Raw genomic sequence first — 25,114 nt, forward strand, 5'->3', positions numbered from 1 at the left:
TAGACAGGGAGGAGCTTTGTCCGAATGTGGTCAAATGCGCGTTGCGGATACAAGCTGTGTTAAACAATCCGATGACGGCGCATCGTATCGAGATCAATATTTTGGATATCAACGACAATGCGCCTGCGTTTGTGGAAAGCGCGCACACTTTGGACATCTCGGAATCGGCTTTGCCGGGAGAGCGGCATTTCCTCCCGGTGGCTGTGGACGCAGACGTTGGCAGCCACTCGGTGAGGAGCTATAAACTGAGCAACAATGAACATTTTACACTGGACGTGCAGGGCGGAGGAGACCACGGCGTGTCTGCCGAATTGGTGCTGCAAAAACCTTTAGACCGAGAGAAGCAATCACTCATCCCCCTCACGCTCACTGCCCTCGATGGAGGGAAACCTCCAAAATCTGGCTCGTTGCAAATACGCGTCAATGTGCTCGATGTCAATGACAACGTGCCCACGTTTAGCAAGTCGCTGTATAAAGTGCGCCTGAGGGAAGATGCCGCACAGGGCTCACACGTGATCAAATTGAACGCAACAGATTTGGACGAAGGCATGAACGGCAAGATCACGTATTCCTTCATCCAACGGGGCAACAATGACCCGTCCAACGTTTTCAGGTCTCAATTGGGAAACGGGAGAAATCGCCGTGAAAGCTGCTTTGGATTATGAAGAGACTCCCGCTTATGAAGTCAGGATTCAAGCAACGGATCGAGGCCCCGTTCCTCGTAGCGCGCATGCTAAGCTGCTCATCGAGATCATTGACGTGAACGACAATGCCCCCGAAATAACGGTGACGTCCCTGATGACGCCGGTCAAGGAAAACGCAGAATCGGGCACAATCGTTGCTTTGGTTACCGTGAGCGATAAGGATGCTGGGAACAACGGTGTCGCCAACTGTCAGGTGGGCGGATCTGTTCCCTTTAAGTTCAATTCCAACTACAAAAATGATTATTCTTTAGTAGTTGATGGAGCGCTAGACAGAGAAAACGCCTCGCTTTATAATGTGTCCATCATAGCCACAGATGATGGAAGGCCACCTCTGTCCACGAGAAAAATTATTACCGTTCACGTTTCTGATGTGAATGATAATGCGCCTCGATTTATGGAACCTGTCATTAATGTGTATGTCAAAGAAAATAGTCCAATAGGATATTCTCTTTGCTCCATAAAAGCAGTTGACCCTGATTTGGGCCAAAATGCTCAATTGTCATACACACTGTTAGATAGCCATCCGGGGAATATTCCAGTTTCATCACTTCTTAACATCGACTCGGAGAGCGGCGACATCGTCACTTTGCAGTCGTTCGACTACGAGACGCTGAAGACGTTGGAGTTCAAGGTTCAGGCCGCAGACCGCGGCGTTCCCCCGCTGAGCGGCGAGGCGAGCGTCAACGTTTTCATCCTGGACGAGAACGACAACAGTCCCGGCATCCTGCCGCCCTATTCCGAGCACGGCTCGGCGAACGGCGAGAGCGTCCCCTATTCCGCCGAAGCGGGCTACTTTGTGGCCAAGATCAGGGCCGTGGACGCGGACTCGGGATACAACGCGCTGCTCTCCTATCACCTGTCCGAGCCCAAAGGCGGCGGCGGCGGCGGCGGCGACGGGCTCTTCCGGATCGGAAGCGGCACCGGGGAGATTCGGACCAAGAGGAGAATGAGTGACGATGACCTGAAAAGTCACCCCTTGGTGGTGTTGGTGTGCGATCACGGAGAAGCCTCCCTGTCGGCTACTGTGTCTATTGATGTGCTGGTGCTGGAAAGCACAGCCGACATCCGCACTCAGTTCAGACACGTGCCCAGAAAGGAGGAGAGCTTCTCCCGTTTCCACTTGTATCTGCTCATCGCCATTGCGGCCGTGTCGCTCGTCTTTCTGCTCAGCCTGCTGGCTTTCGTGGCCTTCAAGTGCCGCGGACGGACGGACGGCGCCCCGATGATCGCCGCCCACCCCGACGGGAGCTGGTCTTACTCCCAAGCCACTCAGCAGTATGACGTGTGTTTGGGCTCGGACACGCTCAAGAGCGACCTGGTGCTCTTCCCCTCGCCCTTTCCGCCGGGGGAAGCGGAACTCATCAGCATTCACGGCGGGGACACCTTCGGCAGGACTCAGACTTTGCCTCATAGCGAGAAGGTAGGCTCAGATTTGTCTTTGAATGCTCCCACTCAACCAGTAATATTTACAATTCCTCAATAACATCGTGCTCCTCCAGATGCATAATCAGCAATATCAACATTAGACTGACTGGATAATTGGTCGAAGTTTGGCAATTCGAGAGAAATTATGGATTTCAATCGAACAGCGTGGCCCAAGTGTAGCGGTACGCATAGTCGATGTTCTTGCAGCGGTTGCGGTGTGAATTCACACCCCACTGTTGGTTGCATGGTGACAAGTTTGGGGTGGAGTTCACCTTTCACCCTGTCTTTTATGCCTTGTCAGCTGGGATGGCACCCAGGCCTCGAACACGACACATTCCATTATAAACCGCGCTGTCCTTGGTGCTGAATATTGTTTCAGTTCGCAATGGGAAAAGCTTTGTTGAATTCCACGAACCATCAACCAGCAGTGAATGTGCAAATAATACTTGCGTTGGGTTGGCTTGTGTTGTGTTTCAACGTGTAGCAGGTTGCTTAGCAACGCGCAATTGAGTTTGTCCCATTTTCACAAAACGATGCGGGGTGGACCTCGCATGGTTTTGACCACATTTGACCTCATTAACCATTCTGACCTGAAGTCTGAATAGATTTTTGCTTTTCGAACTCAAGTGGAATGTGTTTTGTTTACTCCTTCACATCATTCCAGAATGATCGTCCTGCATTTGCACTCATTTCATTCTGACAATGATTGAGCATGGCCCTTATTTGTATCGGAACACTTCATAATATTTGTATGAAAACTAATATTTGTAATTTGATTGTTGCCACTTGATTTTTCCGCCCCCCCTCTCGATTGAAGCCATCGATATCCAGTATGTAACCGCTTTCAGAACCACATACTGTGTTTTTGAGGCAAATTGTGTTTATCCCAAGTTTGAACGCTTGAGGTCGCATCAGACCACCACTTTGTGTCCGCTCACTGGCTCCGCGGTCGGGCGTCGCGTCATCAGGCTGCTCGCGTCGTGTGCGGAGCCCAAATGACGAAGATATTTGGAGGAGGAGGATAGCGGATGGAATTATGGGCGATCGGGCGTTGTTTTGTGGTTAAAAGCTGTGTTTCCGACGTGGGAATCCGTGGAAATAGCGATGGGCGGTGGACGGAAAACGTCGCGGCTGTGCTGTTTCTTTCTTGTGAATGTATGGCACTGCTGCGCTGCGCAGATTTCCTACTCTATTTCCGAAGAGGTGGACAAAGGAACCGTGGCGGGCAACCTTGCGAAGGACTTAAATGTCAACGTGAGGGACCTTCAAACTCGGGATCTCAGTGTGGTGTCGGTTTACAGTAAGGAATATTTCAAGGCCGATTTTCGAACGGGAGAGCTTTATGTCGCCGAGCGAATAGACCGCGAGGAGTTGTGTCCAAAGGCGACAAGATGCGCTCTCAGCTTCGAAGCCATCCTGAGAAAGCCGATGTCGCTGCAACGACTTGAGGTGCTGGTTGACGACTTGAACGACAACGCACCTCGCTTCGTGGAGGACTCGCATTCAATGAACGTGTCTGAATCCTCACCCGCGGGCGAGCGTTTCTTACTCCCGCTGGCGCTTGACGCTGATATCGGAGCAAACTCGGTGAAGACTTACAAGCTGAGCACAAATGAATATTTTTCTCTTGACGTGCAAGGCGGCGGAGAGCAGAGTGTCTCAGCTGAGTTGGTGCTGCTGAAAGCTTTAGACAGAGAAAAACAAGCCGCGATTAAATTAACACTTACTGCCGTTGATGGAGGAAAGCCTTCCAAAACTGGAACGTTGTTGTTGAATGTCAATGTTTTGGATGCTAACGATAACACGCCTTCATTTAGTCAAGCGCTGTACAAGGCTCGCGTGAAAGAAAATGCGCCCCCTGGGTCTTTAGTGATTCAGTTGAGTGCGACAGATTTGGACGAAGGGGACAACGGGAGGCTGAGGTTCGCTTTTGTTAAACGCGCCCATTTTGACCCCGCAGACGTGTTTTTCATCGATGCCCACGCGGGTGAGATCACTGTCAAAGGCCGTTTGGATTACGAGGCGCAAGCGGCGTACGACATTCACGTCCAAGCGACCGATCAAGGTTTGTCGCCTCGGAGGGCCAATGCAAAGCTCCTCGTGGAAGTGCTCGACGTGAACGACAATGCTCCAGAAATTGTGGTGACGTCACTCACGAACCCGGTTAACGAAGACTCTGAGCTCGGGAGCGTCGTGGCTTTAGTGACGGTGACTGATAAGGACGGAGGGAAGAATGGCAATACTCAATGCAGATTAGGCGCCTCTGCGCCTTTTAAGCTGAAATCTAATTATAAAAACTATTACTCTCTAGTTGTCGATGGCCCACTTGATAGGGAAGAAGACGCCTTTTACAATGTCACTCTTGTTGCAAATGATGAGGGGAGCCCTCCTCTAACCAGCACAAGTCTTATTGCCATTCAAGTAGCAGATGTTAATGACAACGCGCCACGTTTCTCTGAATCCACGATGAATATTTATGTCCAAGAAAACGGTCCTGTGGGCGCCACTGTCCACAGAATAACCGCAAAAGATTCAGATATGAATGAGAACGCAAGAGTGACGTATGCAATATTGGGGGATGCGAATGGAATTCCGATAACGACGATGCTAAACATCGACTCGGAGAGCGGCGACATCGTCACTTTGCAGTCGTTCGACTACGAGACGGTGAAGACGTTGGAGTTCAAGGTTCAGGCCGCAGACCGCGGCGTTCCCCCGCTCAGCGGCGAGGCGAGCGTCAACGTTTTCATCCTGGACGAGAACGACAACAGTCCCGGCATCCTGCCGCCCTATTCCGAGCACGGCTCGGCGAACGGCGAGAGCGTCCCCTATTCCGCCGAAGCGGGCTACTTTGTGGCCAAGATCAGGGCCGTGGACGCGGACTCGGGATACAACGCGCTGCTCTCCTATCACCTGTCCGAGCCCAAAGGCGGCGGCGGCGGCGGCGGCGAGCTCTTCCGGATCGGAAGCGGCACCGGGGAGATTCGGACCAAGAGGAGAATGAGTGACGATGACCTGAAAAGTCACCCCTTGGTGGTGTTGGTGTGCGATCACGGAGAAGCCTCCCTGTCGGCTACTGTGTCTATTGATGTGCTGGTGCTGGAAAGCACAGCCGACATCCGCACTCAGTTCAGACACGTGCCCAGAAAGGAGGAGAGCTTCTCCCGTTTCCACTTGTATCTGCTCATCGCCATTGCGGCCGTGTCGCTCGTCTTTCTGCTCAGCCTGCTGGCTTTCGTGGCCTTCAAGTGCCGCGGACGGACGGACGGCGCCCCGATGATCGCCGCCCACCCCGACGGGAGCTGGTCTTACTCCCAAGCCACTCAGCAGTATGACGTGTGTTTGGGCTCGGACACGCTCAAGAGCGACCTGGTGCTCTTCCCCTCGCCCTTTCCGCCGGGAGAAGCGGAACTGATCAGCATTCACGGCGGGGACACCTTCGGCAGGACTCAGACTTTGCCTCATAGCGAGAAGGTAGGCTCAGATTTGTCTTTGAATGCTCCCACTCAACCAGTAATATTTACAATTCCTCAATAACATCGTGCTCCTCCAGATGTATAATCAGCAATATCAACATTAGACTGACTGGATAATTCGTCGAAGTTTGGCAATTCGAGAGAAATTATGGATTTCAATCGAACAGCGTGGCCCAAGTGTAGCGGTACGCATAGTCGATGTTCTTGCAGCGGTTGCGGTGTGAATTCACACCCCACTGTTGGTTGCATGGTGACAAGTTTGGGGTGGAGTTCACCTTTCAACCTGTCTTTTATGCCTTGTCAGCTGGGATGGCACCCAGGCCTCGAACACGACACATTCCATTATAAACCGCGCTGTCCTTGGTGCTGAATATTGTTTCAGTTCGCAATGGGAAAAGCTTTGTTGAATTCCACGAACCATCAACCAGCAGTGAATGTGCAAATAATACTTGCGTTGGATTGGCTTGAGCTTTCGCTCGCATGATGTTTGTGTTTCAACGTGTAGTAGGTTGCTTAGCAACGCGCAATTGAGTTTGTCCCATTTTCAAAGAACGATGTGGGGTGGACCTTGCATGGTTTTGACCACATTTGACGTCAATCATTCTGATCTGTAGTCTGAATAGATTTTTGCTTTCCAGGATGTTCTTCCTGTACTTGCACTCAGAAGGTAATGTAGATGATACAAATCTCACAGCCGTAGTACATTTTGTTTGTGTGTTTGTTAGTATCTACTGTCTTTGTTCGATGTCCTTACTTGTTCTTGACCCATAATCAAACAAATTGGCTTGATTACTTTTTTTCTATGGAATTATACATAGACATCATCAGGGGTGTCGCGGAAAATGACGCAATTTCACCTAAGTTTGTTACCAAATGATTGATTCATGACAAAAATATCTTGGTCCATCTATCTATGCCAGCGACGTATCGTGCCAGGCGGAACATTTGAATACTTTTGGGAGGAAATTGAGATGCGATCATTTCCATTTCATTATCCATACTGTTTGTGACCATTTTGTTTGGTATGCTGTGAGATTTTTATTTTATTTTTTTAATGCAATGGGTGCCTTACATCATTGGCTCAACGGTTGAGGAAAGACAAAAGAGGATTTAAAAAGGACCAATCGTGTCTCTCTTAGCAGGTAGTTGACTGGTCAGGTCAAAAAAAAAAAATAAGAATAATAACTTCAATAGAATAGAGGTGGGGCGATTACGTAGACGTGTGCTCCAATTTGAACGATGAATTTGGATTGTAGTGTCACAAAAGAAAATGTGCCATTTTGAGCTGGCAGAAAATGTGTAATTTTTGACCACAAGATGTCCCCCTCGGCCCACAGATGTGCAACCCGTGAGAAACGCTCCTCCTTTTCCGCCATATCGGGAGATGAATAGTCATTCTTTGTTCGCCGTTACAAAATCGTCATTTCTCGCTGTGACTCGGACGTGTTAAAATGTTCACGGCGCTGTTCAACATTTCGGCGGCATCTGTCTAACAAGCCAGGACGAGAATGAAACTGGACTACATTCTTCGTCTTTGGATATATTATTCCGTGCCTTTGTTTCACCTTTGGAGTGTGGCATCCGCACAGATCGTTTATTCCGTGACGGAAGAATCCAGCCCCGGGAGCACTGTGGGGAATTTAGCGAAGGACTTGCACCTCCACGGCCAGGATTTGGAATTGCGAGGTTTGCAAATATCGGGACCGAATGCCAGGTATTTGGAGGTCAATGCCAAAACGGGAACGCTTGTGGTGAAGGACAGAATAGACCGAGAGGAGCTGTGCTCTCGCCGCGCGAAGTGCTCCTTGGAGGTGGAAGCCATTGCAAACGCGCCGCTCAATCTCTATCGCTTTGAGCTTCAAATTGTGGACATAAACGACAACGCCCCGTATTTCCGGCTGCCTGCGATTGTTCTAAATGTGTCAGAGTCGGCTTTTGCTGGAGAACGATTTACTTTACCGAAAGCATTCGACGCAGATGTCGGCAGTTACGCGGTGAAAAGCTATCAGCTGAGCCAAAATGAGCATTTCTCTCTGGATGTGCAGAATGCGGGTGAGCAATCCATGTCTGCTGAATTGGTGCTGCAGAGAGCTCTGGACCGGGAGAAACAGTCGGTGATCGAGCTCACGTTAACGGCTCTGGATGGAGGAAAACCTGCTCAAACGGGGACGCTCCAAGTCACAATCCTCGTGCAGGATGTGAACGACAATATTCCAATATTCGACAACGCCTTGTACAAAGCCACAGTGACTGAAGATGCTCCGCGTGGAACAAGCGTTTTATCTGTGCATGCTCGTGATTTAGACGAGGGCCTTAATGGAGAAATTCGGTATTCTTTTATCAATCACGACGGTGACAGTGACGTTGACAAATTTGCAATTCATTCAGTGACGGGGGAAATTACGGTCAACGGTGAATTGGATCACGAAAAGGGCAACGCGGTTGAAGTCAGAGTGCAGGCAAAAGACAAAGGCTCCAATTCGAGAGCATCGTATTGTAAGATACTCGTCGAAATCATCGACGTTAATGATAATGCCCCCCGAATATCGGTGACGTCATTGGTCGACGCGGTGAGGGAGGATGCGCCGGCCGACACCATGGTGGGACTCTTAACGGTGAAAGACAACGACACGGACAAAAACGGCGTCGTTACTGTTCGCATCGTTGAGCCTGTCCCGTTTAAAATCAAAAACACGTACAAAAACCACTATTCTTTGGTTGTCGACGGAGCCCTAGACAGAGAGCAGGTTTCCAAATATACTATTACGATAAGTGCGTCTGATGAAGGCGTTCCTTCGCTGTCCAGTACCAGCGTAATTACTGTGCATGTTTCTGATATCAATGACAACGCGCCCCGCTTTGGAGAACCTGTCATTCATGTTTTTGTCAAGGAAAACAGTCCCGCCGGTGCACTTATCTATACCATGAGTGCAGATGATCCAGATGTGGGAGAAAATGCAAAAATATTCTTTTCAGTTATTAATAGCAATAGTCGCGATGATGACGTAGTGAGATCAAATATTAACATCGACTCGGAGACCGGCGACATCGTCACTTTGCAGTCGTTCGACTACGAGACGCTGAAGACGTTGGAGTTCAAGGTTCAGGCCGCAGACCGCGGCGTTCCCCCGCTCAGCGGCGAGGCGAGCGTCAACGTTTTCATCCTGGACGAGAACGACAACAGTCCCGGCATCCTGCCGCCCTATTCCGAGCACGGCTCGGCGAACGGCGAGAGCGTCCCCTATTCCGCCGAAGCGGGCTACTTTGTGGCCAAGATCAGGGCCGTGGACGCGGACTCGGGATACAACGCGCTGCTCTCCTATCACCTGTCCGAGCCCAAAGGCGGCGGCGGCGGCGGCGACGAGCTCTTCCGGATCGGAAGCGGCACCGGGGAGATTCGGACCAAGAGGAGAATGAGTGACGATGACCTGAAAAGTCACCCCTTGGTGGTGTTGGTGTGCGATCACGGAGAAGCCTCCCTGTCGGCTACTGTGTCTATTGATGTGCTGGTGCTGGAAAGCACAGCCGACATCCGCACTCAGTTCAGACACGTGCCCAGAAAGGAGGAGAGCTTCTCCCGTTTCCACTTGTATCTGCTCATCGCCATTGCGGCCGTGTCGCTCGTCTTTCTGCTCAGCCTGCTGGCTTTCGTGGCCTTCAAGTGCCGCGGACGGACGGACGGCGCCCCGATGATCGCCGCCCACCCCGACGGGAGCTGGTCTTACTCCCAAGCCACTCAGCAGTATGACGTGTGTTTGGGCTCGGACACGCTCAAGAGCGACCTGGTGCTTTTCCCCTCGCCCTTTCCGCCGGGGGAAGCGGAACTCATCAGCATTCACGGCGGGGACACCTTCGGCAGGACTCAGACTTTGCCTAATAGTGAGAAGGTGAGTTCTAATGTCCTTGAATCAGTAAACGTCTCCTTTTTCTTGCCGTGTCTGTTGTGAGGCGCAAGGAGCACTGTCCATGGTGCTGACTGAGAGTAGTCTTTCTCAGAAATCACTACGGTGCCTTGCCTTGAGGATGTTGATGGAAAAGTACAGAGAAGGTCAGAAGGAGCTACATTGTGTCTTTGTAGATCTAGAGAAAGCCAAGACAGAGTACCCAGAGAGGAACTGTGGTACTGCATGCGGAAGTCTGGCGTGGCAGAGAAGTATGTTAGAATAATACAGGACATGTACGAGGGTAGCAGAACAGTGGTGAGGTGTGCTGTAGGTGTGACAGAGGAATTTAAGGTGGAGGTGGGAGTGCATCAGGAATCAGCCCTGAGCCCCTTCCTGTTTGCAGTGGTGATAGATAGGCTGACAGACTGGAATCCCCGTGAACCATGATGTTTGCAGATGACATTGTCATCTGCATTGAAAGCATGGAGCAGGTGGAGGAACAGTTAGAAAGACGGAGGCGTGCACTGGAAAGCAGAGGAATGAAGATTAGCCGAAGTAAGACAGAATATATGCATGAACGAGAGGGGTGGTGGGGGAAGAGTGAGGCTACAGGGAGAAGGGATGGGAAGGGTGGAGGACTTGAAATACTTGGGGTCAACCGTCCAGAGCACTGGTGAGTGTGGTCAGGAAGTGAAGAAACGGACACACTGTGGCCACCCCTAAAGGGACAAGCCCAAGGGACTTGAAAACTAGCAGGAATTTGTAAAGACGTGGTCGTGACATTGATGAAATGCTGACAGCGATGTGGCATTTGTATCTAGTTGCGCGCTTTCCATAATCCGTACTGTTCCACAAAATTTGTTGGCACTGACAGCTACGTAATCTGTGACACCAAACATAGGATGATGCATTTAAGGGTTACAACTGCCTGCGGAAACGTAGCATATGTAAACGCTACTGCGCTAATGCTATGCGATCACAAAAGTAGAAGAAAAGCTACTTAATGATGAAATTAGCGATGCTACGACCTCGCTAGTGAGAAATTTAGTCAAGCTAGTACCACCGCTACTGCTGAACACAGTTGTTTGCATATGCCACAGAATGAAATACAAATAAACTACAGTGTGAGGACGAGCAGTTTTAAATGTCATTGGAAGGTCTAGTTCTACGTAAAAACAAATGAGTCAATTATATTTAGAATTTTATGAATTATACCAAGATCATATAACAAATTGTTGAATGTTATGCCTGTGATGCCTGCACTAAAGGGACCTTAATAAATAACTGACTTTTCATGAAAAACCTGAACATTGTGAGGATAACAATGGCTCATTTTATTTCACTACATTATTTTGCTGCTTAATCTCTGCCAGTCCTCCATGTTAACATGGATATTTGAATTCAACAGCCGTCAATGGCAGTGAATGCGTTTTAATGGCACCAGGTTGGCCTTAAAACCAACTTCAGGCTCAATAATTTCAAATATACCATGACAAAAATAGCAGTCACAAATGGAACTCAAATAGAACTTTGTAAAACGATGCACATGCTTCAAATAAATTGTATAAACGTGTGCTATAATATAATTTGGTGCCTATTCCCATTCATACTGTTTGTGTTACCAGCTGTAAACTAACATGAATATGATTTATTGAAGTTATTTGACAAAATTACAAAAGCGCTCCTTATATTTAGCATTATTTTGGAGTATGGGCCAATGATTAAACACAATGCGAGCAACAGTTGCTTAAAAAAACCAAACTTCATATTACATAAGACTCAACTGTTCAGGTAAAAGGACATTCAATCCACAATACACAGCAACAGCCTTCCAATAACTTTACTAACCTGTCCAGTGTTTATTCATCCTTCCACGCTCCTTATGAGGCACAACCCATAGATGGTTCCCTGAAAACTGAAAATAAAGCAATAAAGTTATTTGTTGATTCAATACACCACACACATTCAGCATAACAGTAAATGCACTAAACAACTACAGAGCAAGTTCAATGGAGAATGTACGACGAGCCTTTCTACAACATGACTAACCTGTCACGTGTTCATCCATCAGGAAATGTTACTTATTTGGGATTCCGCTTGTGTTATCGCGGTGAAAACAGCACATGTTGATTTTAAAGCAGTGATATTTGTGAAGGACGGGCACGATGTCAGTGGATGGGCGACATATTTACCGCCTAAATTGCGCGGGAAATGTGACGTTTGACCTGCGTCTGCTCTCAATGTGGCTCAAACGGCCAGTTTGAGGTGAAACTGTTGAAAAGACAACTTTGCCGGGGTCGGAAATGCACTCATTTGTTAACTACCGCGTATAACAATCGAACGCGCCACGGTGTTTGTTCATTGCAAAGACGCTGCCTCGCTCATGTTTTGACTGCGTCTTCTCGCCCACACAAGCAAACCGATTGGAATCATTTTCTTCGCTTTTAAATCGTCAGTTGTCAGGAAATGTGGCTGGGCTCACTCCTGCCGCCTGTGGCTGGAGGTGTCACTGCAGATCCCGTCCTTGACCAGCTAGCTAGCGTTAGCATGAGTGCTCTCCAACCCAAATGGAATGTTTTGTTTCCGAGTAAGTCTTTTTTTTTTGTTACTACTCAGCTGTCTTCATGTTAAACTAACGTGGTTAAACTTCGGTTTTGTGTGGAATACTCTCGGAAATTACGTGTTTGTTTTTGCACAAAACATTCAGAATGACTTGGTGCACCGTTCAATATGATACGGTATAGTTCTGTCTGCATCAACAATGTGCCAGACAATAACTGACATCTATACATTTCTATCAAAAAGAGAACTGTTAACTTTGTACAGGTAGATTTTTTTTTTTTTTTTTTTAAGATACAGCTCTTGTATTGGATCCCATTTGACTGTGCAGCTGTACCTAATGTTGTGGCCGGTGTGTCTGTTTTGACTGCGTCTACGTCATAATATTTAGATGTGGCCACTTTGCTTATTGCACTAATTCATTAGTACAGAAGTTTACTTGTTTCATTACTGCACCAAAGTTTTCGAACGGATGCAGGACCACCACTGGGTCAGCATATCTATGTTCATGTATCCATTATGACCAGTAACATTCTAATTTTGATTATTACCATGTCTGAAAATACATAATCATATCAAATGCAATTTAATGGTCTTCTTGTCAAACTGACCACATTAGATCAAGAGTATAAGCCGTCTTCCCATATTCAGAATAGATATTTTAACAATGCAGACTTGTTTATTTGTTTTCTTTTTCGATAACTGTGGCCGATGACTAACGGTGATTTTGTCAAATATCTTGACACATAATTATCGTATAACAGTGTATGTGCGTAGGTTTGCAAAAACAGGAATATAAGTCCAAAGGAGCTATGCAATTCAGGAAATACTTGTATTGCTTCCATATCAACATCTTTAATTGATTATGTTGTGCCTTTTATATATCCTCTTTGGGCACAATCATAGCAAAGTGACGACAATATATACAAACGTGGAGGGGCATATGCGGGAAGGAAGTCATTTTCTGTGGCTTGCTATTCACTCCATATTATCGTATTCAAGCACGTTGTTAATTGAACAGCGTGCGGCACCAAATTAGTTTGTGCAGTTAGAACCCGGAGTACCACCCTTAATCCAGTTTGACTTTTATTTCCTCACCCGTGCCTGTCACGCGTTCCTCATGATGCTTAACACGCAGATATTATTCCCATCCAAAAGCTAGCTTCTCCCTCTCCCCCCGCCTCGTGCACGCGACGCTTTCCCATCCCCCTCTTCCTCACTGCCGATCGCTGAGGAGGAGAGCAGCTGAGGGAACTAACAGGGAATTAATGTCCATCGCCGCAAACATGTGCGCTCGCAGCCCCGGAGTGTTGCAAACATGATCTAATATATATATTCATTAGCATTCCTAATGTGTGTACACTGCACAGGCAGCGCTGGTGCATTCAAGCAAAGCACAGACAACATATTTGGAGATATTTTCAATGTATTGTTAAGTGTTGTGTCTTCATTTCTATGCATTGAAAATGTTCTTTTTTCGGGACAGCAAAAGTGTCGTCCAGCACTGTGCGACACGGCGAATCTGTGATGCCGAGAGTCACTCAGACGACACGACCTCGTTTCAGGGAGCGGTCCGGCGCAAACAAGCGAGGTCCGATGTGACTGTCGACGCTCCCTTGCGTCACTCTGAGGGAGATTTGACAGAGGCTTTGTGTGCTCACACGCAGTGAAGCCATCTCGTGTGCGTGTGTGTGGACAAGTGGGTCATCTTGTGATTTAAAGATGGCTGCTCTCTCGGTTGCGCTCTCCCCCATATGTTATACTTCTCTAAACAATTCCAAGCCCTCTCCGTGCATAAAAGTGCTTCAGTGTTGTGCTCGTCGCAGTTCTCTGTAAATGTGAGGGGAGAAGGCTGGGCGGGGGGAGGGGTAGGTAATTTTCCGCTCCCCGCTGCTGCTGCTACTGCAGCTTCAGCGCGCCATCAGCCTTCCTCTCTGCGCCTGGGCGGGGCGGACAGACCCTAATGCTGATCTTAGTGGAACCGGGAAAGGCGACCGCGTGGCCCTGCGTAGCTGACGAGATTGAGGAAAGGCTTTTAGGCGTTCAGCCATCGTAGCATCGTGTATGTGGATGCTCGGCCCTGCAATATATTGAAACGATGGGCGAGCTGAGATGCGAGAGGGCTTTACGGATGTGCTGATGTGTCAGCATCCGAAAGAGGATGACATCAGGGTGTGCCATATCAAGCTTTCGAGCTCCCTCAGTGCTGCAGAACGCATTCAATTATTGAACATTCAGGACACTATTCTACATGAGGTTCACAGCAAAGTGGCTCGATAAATTGTACACATTGCTGTACCTTTTCGAAAGGGCAGAAATATTTGGTTTGCTGGGCGGGGCTTTTTGAGGGTGTTATGTATTTCTCTAAAGTAAACTAGCACCCATACATGATCTTTTTGTGGTATGTGTAGCACTTCCTGTTTTTCTCCCCACACAAGGGCGTGTCCTTTGTGCAAGTGAGGCAGATGCCGCTGTCTGTGGTTACCATGGAAACTGCTCTCAGCCTTAATGAAATGATGCTCTCCTCGGTTTCCTAGGAGCGTCCTTCCGAGTATGTGCGGCAGATGCGAGCTGGTATTGCGAAGACATGCAAGGGTGCTGTTTTGTCGTGAGCGGAAATGCCAAATCGCAAGAAGGAGGACAAAAACAAAAACAACAAAAAACAGCAGCAGCAGCAGCCTTAGGCTAATTTAGGCAAAGTTGCTTTTGAGGATGAGATGGAACAAAAACATTCAATAGATGTCCTGCAGCTGAGCGGGAACGTCTTACAATTGGTCACAGCTAGAGCAGAGGATTTCTCTCCACTCCTCTCCATCTCTAGTCTGCACCATTTCCTCCCTTCTCTCTTGGGAGCGGCATGGGGATGTTGCTTTTGTCGTTAGATTAGCTTGTCATGCTCACAACCTCAGCTTCCGTCCTCGGCTCATATGGCGAGGAGAAAGAGGCGCGGCATCCAAAGAGGGACATGTCCAAAGCCTGCCTGCTTTTCCTGATAGCTTTGTTCAGCGTCTGTTTGATTTATGCGGCGGCTGAATCGGGAAGGCGCTTTTTAACCCCAGAAGGAGGGATTTGTGCTCCTTTGAGTTCTCTCTCTCTCTCTCTCTCTCTCTCTCTCTCCGTGCCCTTTATTTTTGAAAGCAACATCCGCAAGGGATGAGCACAAACAAACATAATCAGAGAAATGTCTTCTCCTACACTGTGTTCACCTGTGTAAAGGGATTAACGTTGGGCTGATATTTGAAAATATTCAAGTTTGCATTCAGGACAAAATGTTGCAAGGTGCTACACTACTTTAAAGTATATCATAAATACTGTAGCGCTGTGTATATGTTCAAGTTTACGAAGATTTCTCTGGGAATTATTCCTGTATGTTACGGTGTTCTCAAGAAGCGTCTCGCATTTCTTTTGAATCCTTTTTTGTCGTTGCCGCACACAGAGGTGACATGCTATCGATATTCCTACTTGAGAATCCACCAACCTCCACGTTCTTTTCGGTGTTTTATTTCTTCTTCGTCTCTTATCTATGTACTCCTTTTACATAGTGACTCTCGTGTTCGGAGCGAGACACCACGTAACTGAAATACCTTGTGTTACAGGCTACATTTAAAGTAAATCCAATGTGTAGTTGGATGTTGAAATGTCATGCTGTAATGTGGATTGTGCTGTGCGTATTTTGGGCATTTTGTCTTGTGTGTCGTCGCTCTTGCGTGATCTTCTTGCGTTTTCCGTTTTGGGTCACTGCCGTGGAAATGAGAATGACAACGGCTGCCCTCGACGCACTGTATGAGTCCCGGCTCTCTCGCCCCACATCCCTCCGGGTCATAGCCGGGGATTATGCTTTAGAGAGCTTTGGTTTAATGACGCAGCTCAACGGATTGGTATTAGGATGGCGATCACGTGCGCAGCACTTGTGCTGCCATTTGACTCCAACAGAGGGCCCGCTTTCACTGCGTCCAGCACCTTGGCTCTTCCCCTCGCCTGTCACGTAACTTATGATTTGGACACTTAGAGAAGGGCGTGAGCGGTCTAACTGATTTTTAAGTGACGACGTGAGTATGAATGGCTGTCTGTCGCTATGTGTCCTGCGACTGACTGGCGACCAGTCCAGGGCGTGGTCCAGGTTGAGCTCCAGCTCCTCGTGACAAAGAACAAGATAAGCAGTTTTAGAAAATGGATGGCTGGGTGAAATGAATACATCTCTGGGAGTAAATGCTGAATGTTTGTTTTGTAGCTCCTCAGAATGTTCAGGTCGACCGAATAAAGTGTCCAGTGTCCGTATAATCACTGAAAGTTGGAGGCAATCTTTGATTTTTTTGGTTGTTTTTTTTAAATAAAGAAAACAAATGGTGAACGACCATCAAGAGCGCAGTGAGGGAGAGAAAAGTGATGATGATCCTATGCCCGCCAGTGACAGGGGCCCGAGAAAAGACTATAATATTTCCATTTGCGTATATTCTGTCTAAACTATGATGCGGTCATGATAGCAAACTGAGCTGTTTCTGTGCAAAGAATCTATTGCAGCACACTGAAAATGAAAGGACCCCACACGCCAGAGGAGATGATATGAATGGCTTTTATAATGGCCGCCTGCAGTATTAATGACGTTGAGTCTCGGGGAATGAAAACGTCGTTAATACGAGGACCTATTTGCATCATTGATGAAATGGGGGATTTAGGATGTTCATATTATGGCAGAGTGAAAGATCATTTCTATTTTTATCAGGAACATTTCTCTTCATGTTTTTTTTTTTTTTAACAACAGTTTTTGTGTGTGTGCGGTCAAGGTCGAATCACGAGTTTTCGAATCTTGTGTTTAGCACTCAACTAAAAATGATGGAGAGAGTGTGTCGTAGGTTGTTTTCAGACGAGAAGCGTTTTGCGAGGAATCGCAATTAGCCTGTGCAGCTCCGTGGGTGTTGATGCGTATCAGGCATCTGTCATTGGAAGACGCAAGCGTTGATAACTTTATATGCATCACCCTGGTGTAAAACGGAATGTCGCTCTGTGGCCTTCAATTAATCATGGGACAGATGTGATAATTATGTGCAATGTATGATGTTGAAAAACATCCCAAAGCGGGTATATGAACGAGATGGGAAGAAAAGGTGGCAAATGTTTTGAGTAAATCCATCCCGATGTGGGAGATGAACCTTTTTCCAAATGTTTTTTTTTTTTCCTTTGGCGTGTGTGTGTTTTTGTCAGTGCCAAACAAGCAGTTCTACACAGCCCACTGGGAAAATCTGCTAAATGTCAGCGATGGCGTGACTGAGCATCCGTGCAAAGCAGTCGGAGACGGTCGCACACTTGTTCACCGGTGCACCAATGGCATCAATGCAGAGAGCAAAATGTGTTTATTTTGTGTTGCAGAAACATGGCGTCAAATGTATTCCAAACTACAACATCCGCACTTGATTTTGCTTCACGTTGTTAATGACGAAGAATATCACAAAGCGGTTAATTAGGTGCGAAGCTACAGAACAGACTTGTTGTGCATGTGATTTGCATTCTTTCTCCAAACACTTCGCGGCACTTCCGCAACATCACATTTTCCACAACATCCTCCTCCTCCTCCTCCTCCTCCTCTTCCTCCTTGCTGACTTGGAGTCGCTCCATATAAACACTCGTCCGCTCGCAGCTTCCGAGCGAGTCACCGTGTTCCCGCCACTGATGGCCGTTATTATTGCTGTGGGCAGTCTGCATGCGTGTGGGAGCGAGTGGCACTATATCAGGAAAGGAGAATGATATGTACAGCACTTTTGAAAATCAAGTTTGACAGAAAGATCATCTACATTGGGTGTAGGTATCATTGAAGTAGCTTCTGTTGTTGTTGACGTCGTCTTAACTCGACTGGACCTCTTGATCAGTTTGATAAGTGAACACCACCAAATGATACTTGTGTAGAAAAATACCTGTACAATATAATCCCATCCAGCAAGAGCTGTATCAAAAACTCTGGCTTGATCATTCCATTTGGAATGATCCTGTCAGGCGTGTGGCAATTTAACAATACGTACAAGTACGGTGATAGTTTTCAGTGGTGTAGAGCAAAACTAGCGTACGAATGAAGGATTTACACCTATACTATTTATCAAAACATTTGGGTCATGTTATTAGAAATAGAAACACGGCAGTTCTATCCAGGGTAGTTCAACTTGACTGCAATTTCTGTAAACTACAACCATGATAATTACCACATGGTTATCAGATTTTCTGTACATGTCACTCGTAATGGAACTCAGCATGCACGTGCAAAGATTTGGACTTTGATTTCCTATGACATTACATTTATTTGAATGTGATGTGCTTGCAAATGAGTTGTTACGTAGATGGAAAGATTTGGGGGTGAAAGGCAGACTGTATTGTGTTTGTTTCTTGATCACCCAGAATATTTTTTTCGTACCATCATGCACGCTGTTTTTCTTGCCTTTCAAGTCTTCATCAAGTGCTCCTACAGGTTCATAAATGCGTGTAGTAATGGCGGGTTTGCATAACAGCGAAGCCTTGTCGCTTGACTTGCTCATAAATTGGGTTTCCCAGCGCATGCATTGGAAAGGGCGGTGGCGCTGACAAAAAAAAAAAAAAAAAAAAAAGGAGAGAGAAACGATATGTGTCGGATTCGTTGCACAACAGTCGGCTGCGGACGGGACTTGGCCGCTCCGTAATAACCTTGAGCGGTAGATGCGTTGTGAAAAATGAACTCTTATATACAATCAGGCTGATTCTTTCCTGAATAAAGAATTGGATCAGAGCTGAAATGAAAGCTGCACCATTTGCGCGAGCCCCCTCCGTCCCTTTGCCCACACAGCAACACCACGGCACAGCGAGGAGAGGGAGGAGGAGAGGAATCGGTCTTGCTCGGAGGGCAAACATTTTCATCCACAACAACGCAAACATGGACACACAGGGAGAAAATCGAGCGAAATGGGCACCAGCCAGGTAGCAGGCAGCGTTGCGCACGTAGTCATGCAGACGATTTTTTTCTCCCTCTCAGCGTGGCGGAGGGCGCACGTCTGATTTGATTTATTTTTTTTTTTCTTTCCAAATACTGCCTCCCTGCGATGGCAACGACAGCGCGTTACGGATTATGTTTAATTATTTTCATATACGGTGGCTGTACGAGGGGGCAGATTCACTACTCCGTTCCGGAGGAGCTGGAGAACGGCGCACAGGTGGGTGATATTGCCCGTGATTTAAGTCTGGACCTGAGGAAACTTATCAGCCGACGCATCCGGGTGACGCCTGAGAGTGGACGGCGCTATTTCACCGTTAATCACAAAAGTGGGAAGTTGGTGGTGAGTGACCGTATTGACCGCGAGAGCCTGTGTGAAGCGGGTGTCACCTGTTTACTCAGCCTGAAGGTGAGTGTGGACCACCCCCCGGAAGTGCACGACGTGGACGTGGACATTCTGGACGTGAACGATAACGCGCCGAGGTTCCCGCATTCGGAGTATCGACTGGAAGTGTCGGAATCTGCTCTCACTGGGACCGAGTTCCACATCGAGGCCGCTCGCGATCCAGATGAGGGCTCCAACTCTGTGACGCGGTACCGCCTCAGCCCCAACCAGCATCTGACCCTGGACTCTGTTAAGCCTTTCTCTAATAGCAAGCACATTGAGCTTATTCTCAAAAAGCCCTTTGACCGTGAGCAGACGCCATCTGATCAGCTCATCCTGACAGCCGTGGACGGTGGTACCCCGCAGAGAAGTGGCACCGCCAGAATCAATGTACGCGTCCTTGATGCCAACGATAATGTGCCTGCCTTTGACAGCTCAGTGTATAAAGTCAAAGTGACTGAAAACTCACCTCAAGGTACCCTTGTCATTCAATTAAATGCTACAGACCTCGATGAGGGCTCCAACGGGGACGTTTTTTACTCGTTCAGCACTTACACTCCGGAAAGAGTCAGACAGACGTTCTCCATAGATACAGACACAGGAAAGATAACAGTGAAGAACAATCTAGACTATGAGGAGACAAGCTCGTATGAAATCTACATTCAGGCGATGGACAAGGGGCCCGCCGCCGTGGCGGTGCACTGTAAGGTGGTGGTAGACGTTTTAGACGTTAACGACAACGCGCCCCAAATTGTCCTGTCGTCTCTTTCGGCTCCTGTGCGCGAGGACGCCCGCGCAGACACCGTTGTCGCGCTGATCAGCGTAAACGACCGAGATTCTGGGCCGAACAAGCAAGTCGTCCTGGAGCTCTCGCCTCCCACGCCCTTCAAAATCAAATCCTTCCGCAACCACTATATCGTCGTGACCTCTGCCTTCCTGGACCGCGAGACCGTCTCATCCTACAACGTCACCGTAAGCGCCGTAGACGGCGGCGCCTCGCCTCTGTCGTCTCAAATGACCTTCAAAGTGGACGTCGCCGATGTAAACGATAACCCTCCTCGATTCGAACAGACGTCGTATACCGTTTACATCACTGAGAACAACGCCCCCGGTGCGCCGCTCTGTACCGTCAGGGCCGCGGATGTTGATGCGGCTGAAAACGCGCGCATCACCTATACTGTCCTCAACGACAACAACCACGGCATTCCTGTGGCCAGCTACGTCGCCGTCAAACCCAACACCGGCGAGGCCTACGCGCTGCGCACCTTTGACTTTGAGACCCTGAGAGAGTTTCACTTTCAGGTGAAAGCGCAGGACAACGGCGCGCCCCCGCTAAGCCGCGTGGCCACGGTGTACGTTTACGTTATGGATCAGAACGACCACGAGCCAAGGATTGTGTACCCGCCTGCCAACGGGAGCCTCGCCGCCGAGACACTGCTGAGGAACGCCGAGGCTGGCGCGTTGGTAATGAAGGTGGTGGCGTGGGACGGCGACGCGGGGCAGAACGCGTGGCTGCTGTACGCCCTGCGACCGCCCAGCCCGGGGTTTGACCTCTTCAAGGTGCACGAGCGCACCGGCGAGATCCGCACCACCAGGCGCGTCGTCGAGGATAACGCCACCTCTTTTGCGCTAACCGTTCTGGTACGTGATAATGGCCTGCCGCCGCTCTCGTCCACCGCAACCATCCACGTGCACGTGCTGGAGCTCGTGCCCAAGTTGACCCCCGACCCCAAGCGCATCGTCAGGCCCGAAAGCCCCTTGATGTTTTCCCACGTCACCATCTACCTCATCATCGCCCTGTGTGCCACCACCTTTGTCTTCTTGGTGACCGTCTGTGTGCTGGCCATCGTGCGTTGCCATGCCTACTGCACCCAGCCCGGTTCCTGCTCCCCTTGCTGCGTATCCAAGAAGAACTTGCCTGAGGGGAGCAGCGCACCTGCCGCCAGCGGGGCCGGAGGACGACCCGCGTCAGGCGGAGGCCAGTCGGGTGCCAATGTGGCCCTGCGCCGAGACCTTAAAGTCGAACCGCATTACATCGAAGTGCGGGGCAACGGCTCCGTCACCAAAACGTACTGCTACAAAACGTGCCTGACGGCCACCTCGGGAAGCGACACGTTTATGTTCTACAACACGGGACGACCGCACAGCGGCACCTGGGGCTCGGGCTACGTCACCAGCCACAGCGGACACAGCCAGATTGTCGTCCGCCGTCTCAGTATGCCCGATGCGAGCGCCATTCAGGTGTGTGTCTCGTTTAGTGTCGTACGCTTTTTTTAATTAGAGGATGCCCAAAATGTTGCTTACTTTTACTGTACATTGTTGTACATTTTGTGATGTATTATTACTTTTATTTTATTTTTGTAATTTTTTTTAAATTATTATTATTAGTATTTATTTATTTTTATACACAAATAATGAAAAGAAAACTTTCAGTCTGCTTGCGAAATTTTCTTTTTTTTTTTTTTCCAAAACAGTATTGACCTATAAGAATAAAAATGACATTTTCGGGTTAGTTCAAACATCTTAATAGTCCATCTTCAGCTTGCTCGCAGGGCTTGAGCACCTTTTCGTCCAGTTTTGGAACTAAATAAACAGAAGTTTGTATTCATCAAGTTCAAAAATGTCTTTGTATTTTGCCTAAATCGCACATATTAATATGAGCATTGGCGGTAAATTCGGACTGTTCTCAGGATTTGTGCAGGATGACTTTGCATTTTGTGTTCGCAGTTTGCGAATTTCTTTGACATTGATTGAGTCGTTTATGGTCTCTTAGGGTGTGACGTGTTTAAGAGCCGTGATTTGCGGAAACATTTTCCAGGAGTTATTCATTCCGCTCTATCTGGAATCACTCCTTTTTATGACCTATTCTCGCTAAAGTGACAGACAAGCAGTACATTGAGGTTATGACCCCACACAAGCATTTTTATTTTGCTCCAGGGATCGTGTGCCACTTGGCTCAAATGTGTTCGTCCAGAGGGAATTCAGTGGTCTTTTGTCCAATCTGGGGACGAGTGCAGCCTTTGCCTCCTCCGAAGGACGACTGCGCCAGTGTGTTGTTGTTTTTTTTTTTTTTTTTTTTTTTTTTTAAGTCGGTCAAATCCACATCCCTCTTTCCGACCTCCTCCTGTTGTCTGTGCAGAACACAAAGGACGGCAAATGTGATTGGACATGTTGTTGATGGTGGAGGTGTGAGTCTTGTTTCCATGCTGGAAGGGTTCATTCATTCTGACTCAGCTCAAACGGAATTTCATTTTGGTGAAGCAGCCCCTTTTCCACATTGTGACCACAGTGTTGTTTACGTGTTTGATTTGCATGTGAAAGTGAATCATGAGGATTTTGCTTCAAGGTAACAGTTGGATTTGCCTTTGGGTTTTTCTAATTTGTTTTCGACAGCAGTGAAGTGAGCGGTGGGGAAGCCGGAGCATTAAATGGAGCCCGGTTGCCATAGTAACCACGGTTCGATGTGTCAGACTGACTTCGGCTTCGTGTGTTCTGTGGTCGCGATGAGAGAGTACTGACCTGTAGAGCCAAGGTTACAGCAAACTCATTAAAGACTGGGGAGAAATGCAAAACGCTTGATGTTAGGAAAAAGGACAACATTGCCGCATTAAGTTCATTTTACAGCTTTGTATCACGTAGCATCTGAAGGAAAAACGCCATAGCCTATGATGTGTGAATCTGATTTTACTATCGTCTTGCAATGACTTTGAAATGACTTTCGCAGAAGAGAAGAAATGGAATATACGTTGTGAAGCTCATCACTCGCTTCTTTCCAGCGACAGGGTCACAGGAGCAGTTTCGACCTTTCGCCACGACCTGTTAATGTGGCGGTGTTAGGTTTGTTCTGTTATTCAGACTCAATGCGTCTCCCTCTCTTTGCAGCCCAAGTTTCCGAATTCTGACTGGAGATATTCCGCCTCCCTGAGAGCAGGTGGTGTCATGCAGAGGTAAGCACTCAGCCACTTGGTTTGTGTCTTTTTGCCGTTTCTTCATTGCATTCCCACGAATCGTCAATGTTTTGTGGGAGGTCACGCTTATAGTGCCATGCATGCCCGCTGGCTTGAAAAATCAACCAATCCTTCATAATCGTCATCATTCGGGTTGGGCATCGAGAATCGAGAACCGATTGCAACCGGGACTAACTTTCCGGTTCGCCTGGAAACATTTCGCTTCCCGGTTTCGATGCCTGGGCCTCCAGCTGCGAAGAAGAAGTGGCGAAAAACAACGAAGAAGAATGCGCACGATGACGTGCTTGTGCCCAACAGCGGCGGCGAGCAAAAGCGTGTCTTTGCTTTGTTCAAATGAATGACCAGTCGCCTCGGTGCAATAAGATTATATTGTGCAAAGGAGGCTTTCACGATGCGTGGCGTCCGACGCGCTCCGAGCCTCAGCCTACACCGTGCGGAGCTTCAGTTAAGTCAGCTCTCAATAAATATACAATCCAATAATATACGTCTATGCCAACATTGAGACAGCTAATGAGGTAAACGATCGCTTGCACGTTTTGCACTGATGGTTTTTAGCGTTTATTTTCGTCTTCAAAACAACGTAAGCGCCGATGACAAAAAAAACAAACAAACAAACAAAAAAAGCTTAATTTAACATTGGGCTAAAACTTCACCGTAGCAACTTAGAATTGGGACAAAATTGACAAACGTTGTATCACAGACACTAACCTGGTGCCTCATCGGTGGGTAGGGAAAGGAATCAGCGTTTTATAGCATTTGGCTCCATCCATTTAATTAAAACAAATGAATAAATCACCAGTGCCGTGTGAAGTTATTTTTTGTGCCCAAATGCTGAATTCCGGTACGTACCCTTCAAAATAAAAGGCTACAAGCTTAAAACAGGAAGTCCAGTTAAAACGTGCACAAATAAAACATTTGACGTGACGAAAGAGTCCCAAATAAATATAGCATTGTTAAAATAGTTAGCTTTTAGCTGAAACATTAATTAATGAATATTAAGTTATTGCCTTTTAGTTGATAGGTTTGATGAGAAAATGGATGTTGATCATTTGGACACCCTTCACTCAAACCATGCAAACTTTTTTGACCCAGCCCCCCAAAAAGAATCGGAATCGAGAATGGTTCGGAACGGGAATCGAAATGAGGAACTGGAATCGGGACCGGAATCGCTGAAATTCAAACGATGCCCAACCCTCATCATCATCATAGACTTTTATGTGCTGTGACAATTTTACTTGTCAAACGTCAATATAATCTTGTTTAAAATATGTCCAAACAGCGTTCCAGGAAAGACGGGTTTCGTTTTGCTTTTACAATCTCATATTCGGTGAATCCTTTGTCGATTTTTCAGTTATATTTTTTGAACAGCTGGCAGACAACATAGGCCGAATAATGACGGACATCAACGTAGGAAATTTGCCTTCGGGTAACTTCGGGTTCTTTTTGTGCAACAAAACTCAAAATATTTCGATCATGTGGTTCGGCAGACCCAATAACATAATATTGTTTGTTTATCGTTTATCAGTTTATTTTTGAAAGGGGACAATGCAATTTCATAAAACACATGACGTACACATGGTTAAAAAAGCCAGAATTAGCCAGAAGGCTAGTACTGTTGCTAATACTGCATGTTGTACGCATGAATCCATTTAGACACTTTTTATTTCTGTGAGTGGACTGTAATTACCGGCAAGCTCACATCGAGGTCATTAATCTTTTTGCAGATCACCTCATAATTACAGCCGGGATTCGCTTGTGTAAATC

General features: G+C 47.6%; 1 protein-coding gene across 26 annotated transcripts in view; it reads left to right on the plus strand.

Annotated features, from left to right (window-relative positions):
• LOC133484589 (protocadherin alpha-C2-like) overlaps positions 1-25,114 on the plus strand; it is a 285,315-nt gene that overhangs the window by 251,771 nt on the left and 8,430 nt on the right. For 16 of the 26 annotated variants that reach the window (XM_061787418.1, XM_061787424.1, XM_061787433.1 and 13 more), the window contains exon 2: positions 23,265-23,329. The exons of 2 other annotated variants lie outside the window; for them this stretch is intronic. In XM_061787418.1, the coding sequence (XP_061643402.1) occupies positions 23,265-23,329 (65 nt within the window). 8 more of the 26 variants (XM_061787415.1, XM_061787428.1, XM_061787430.1 and 5 more) reach the window with 7 other exon arrangements.

The sequence above is a fragment of the Phyllopteryx taeniolatus genome, chromosome 10 (genome assembly GCF_024500385.1).
Source record: "Phyllopteryx taeniolatus isolate TA_2022b chromosome 10, UOR_Ptae_1.2, whole genome shotgun sequence".
NCBI lineage: Eukaryota > Metazoa > Chordata > Actinopteri > Syngnathiformes > Syngnathidae > Phyllopteryx > Phyllopteryx taeniolatus.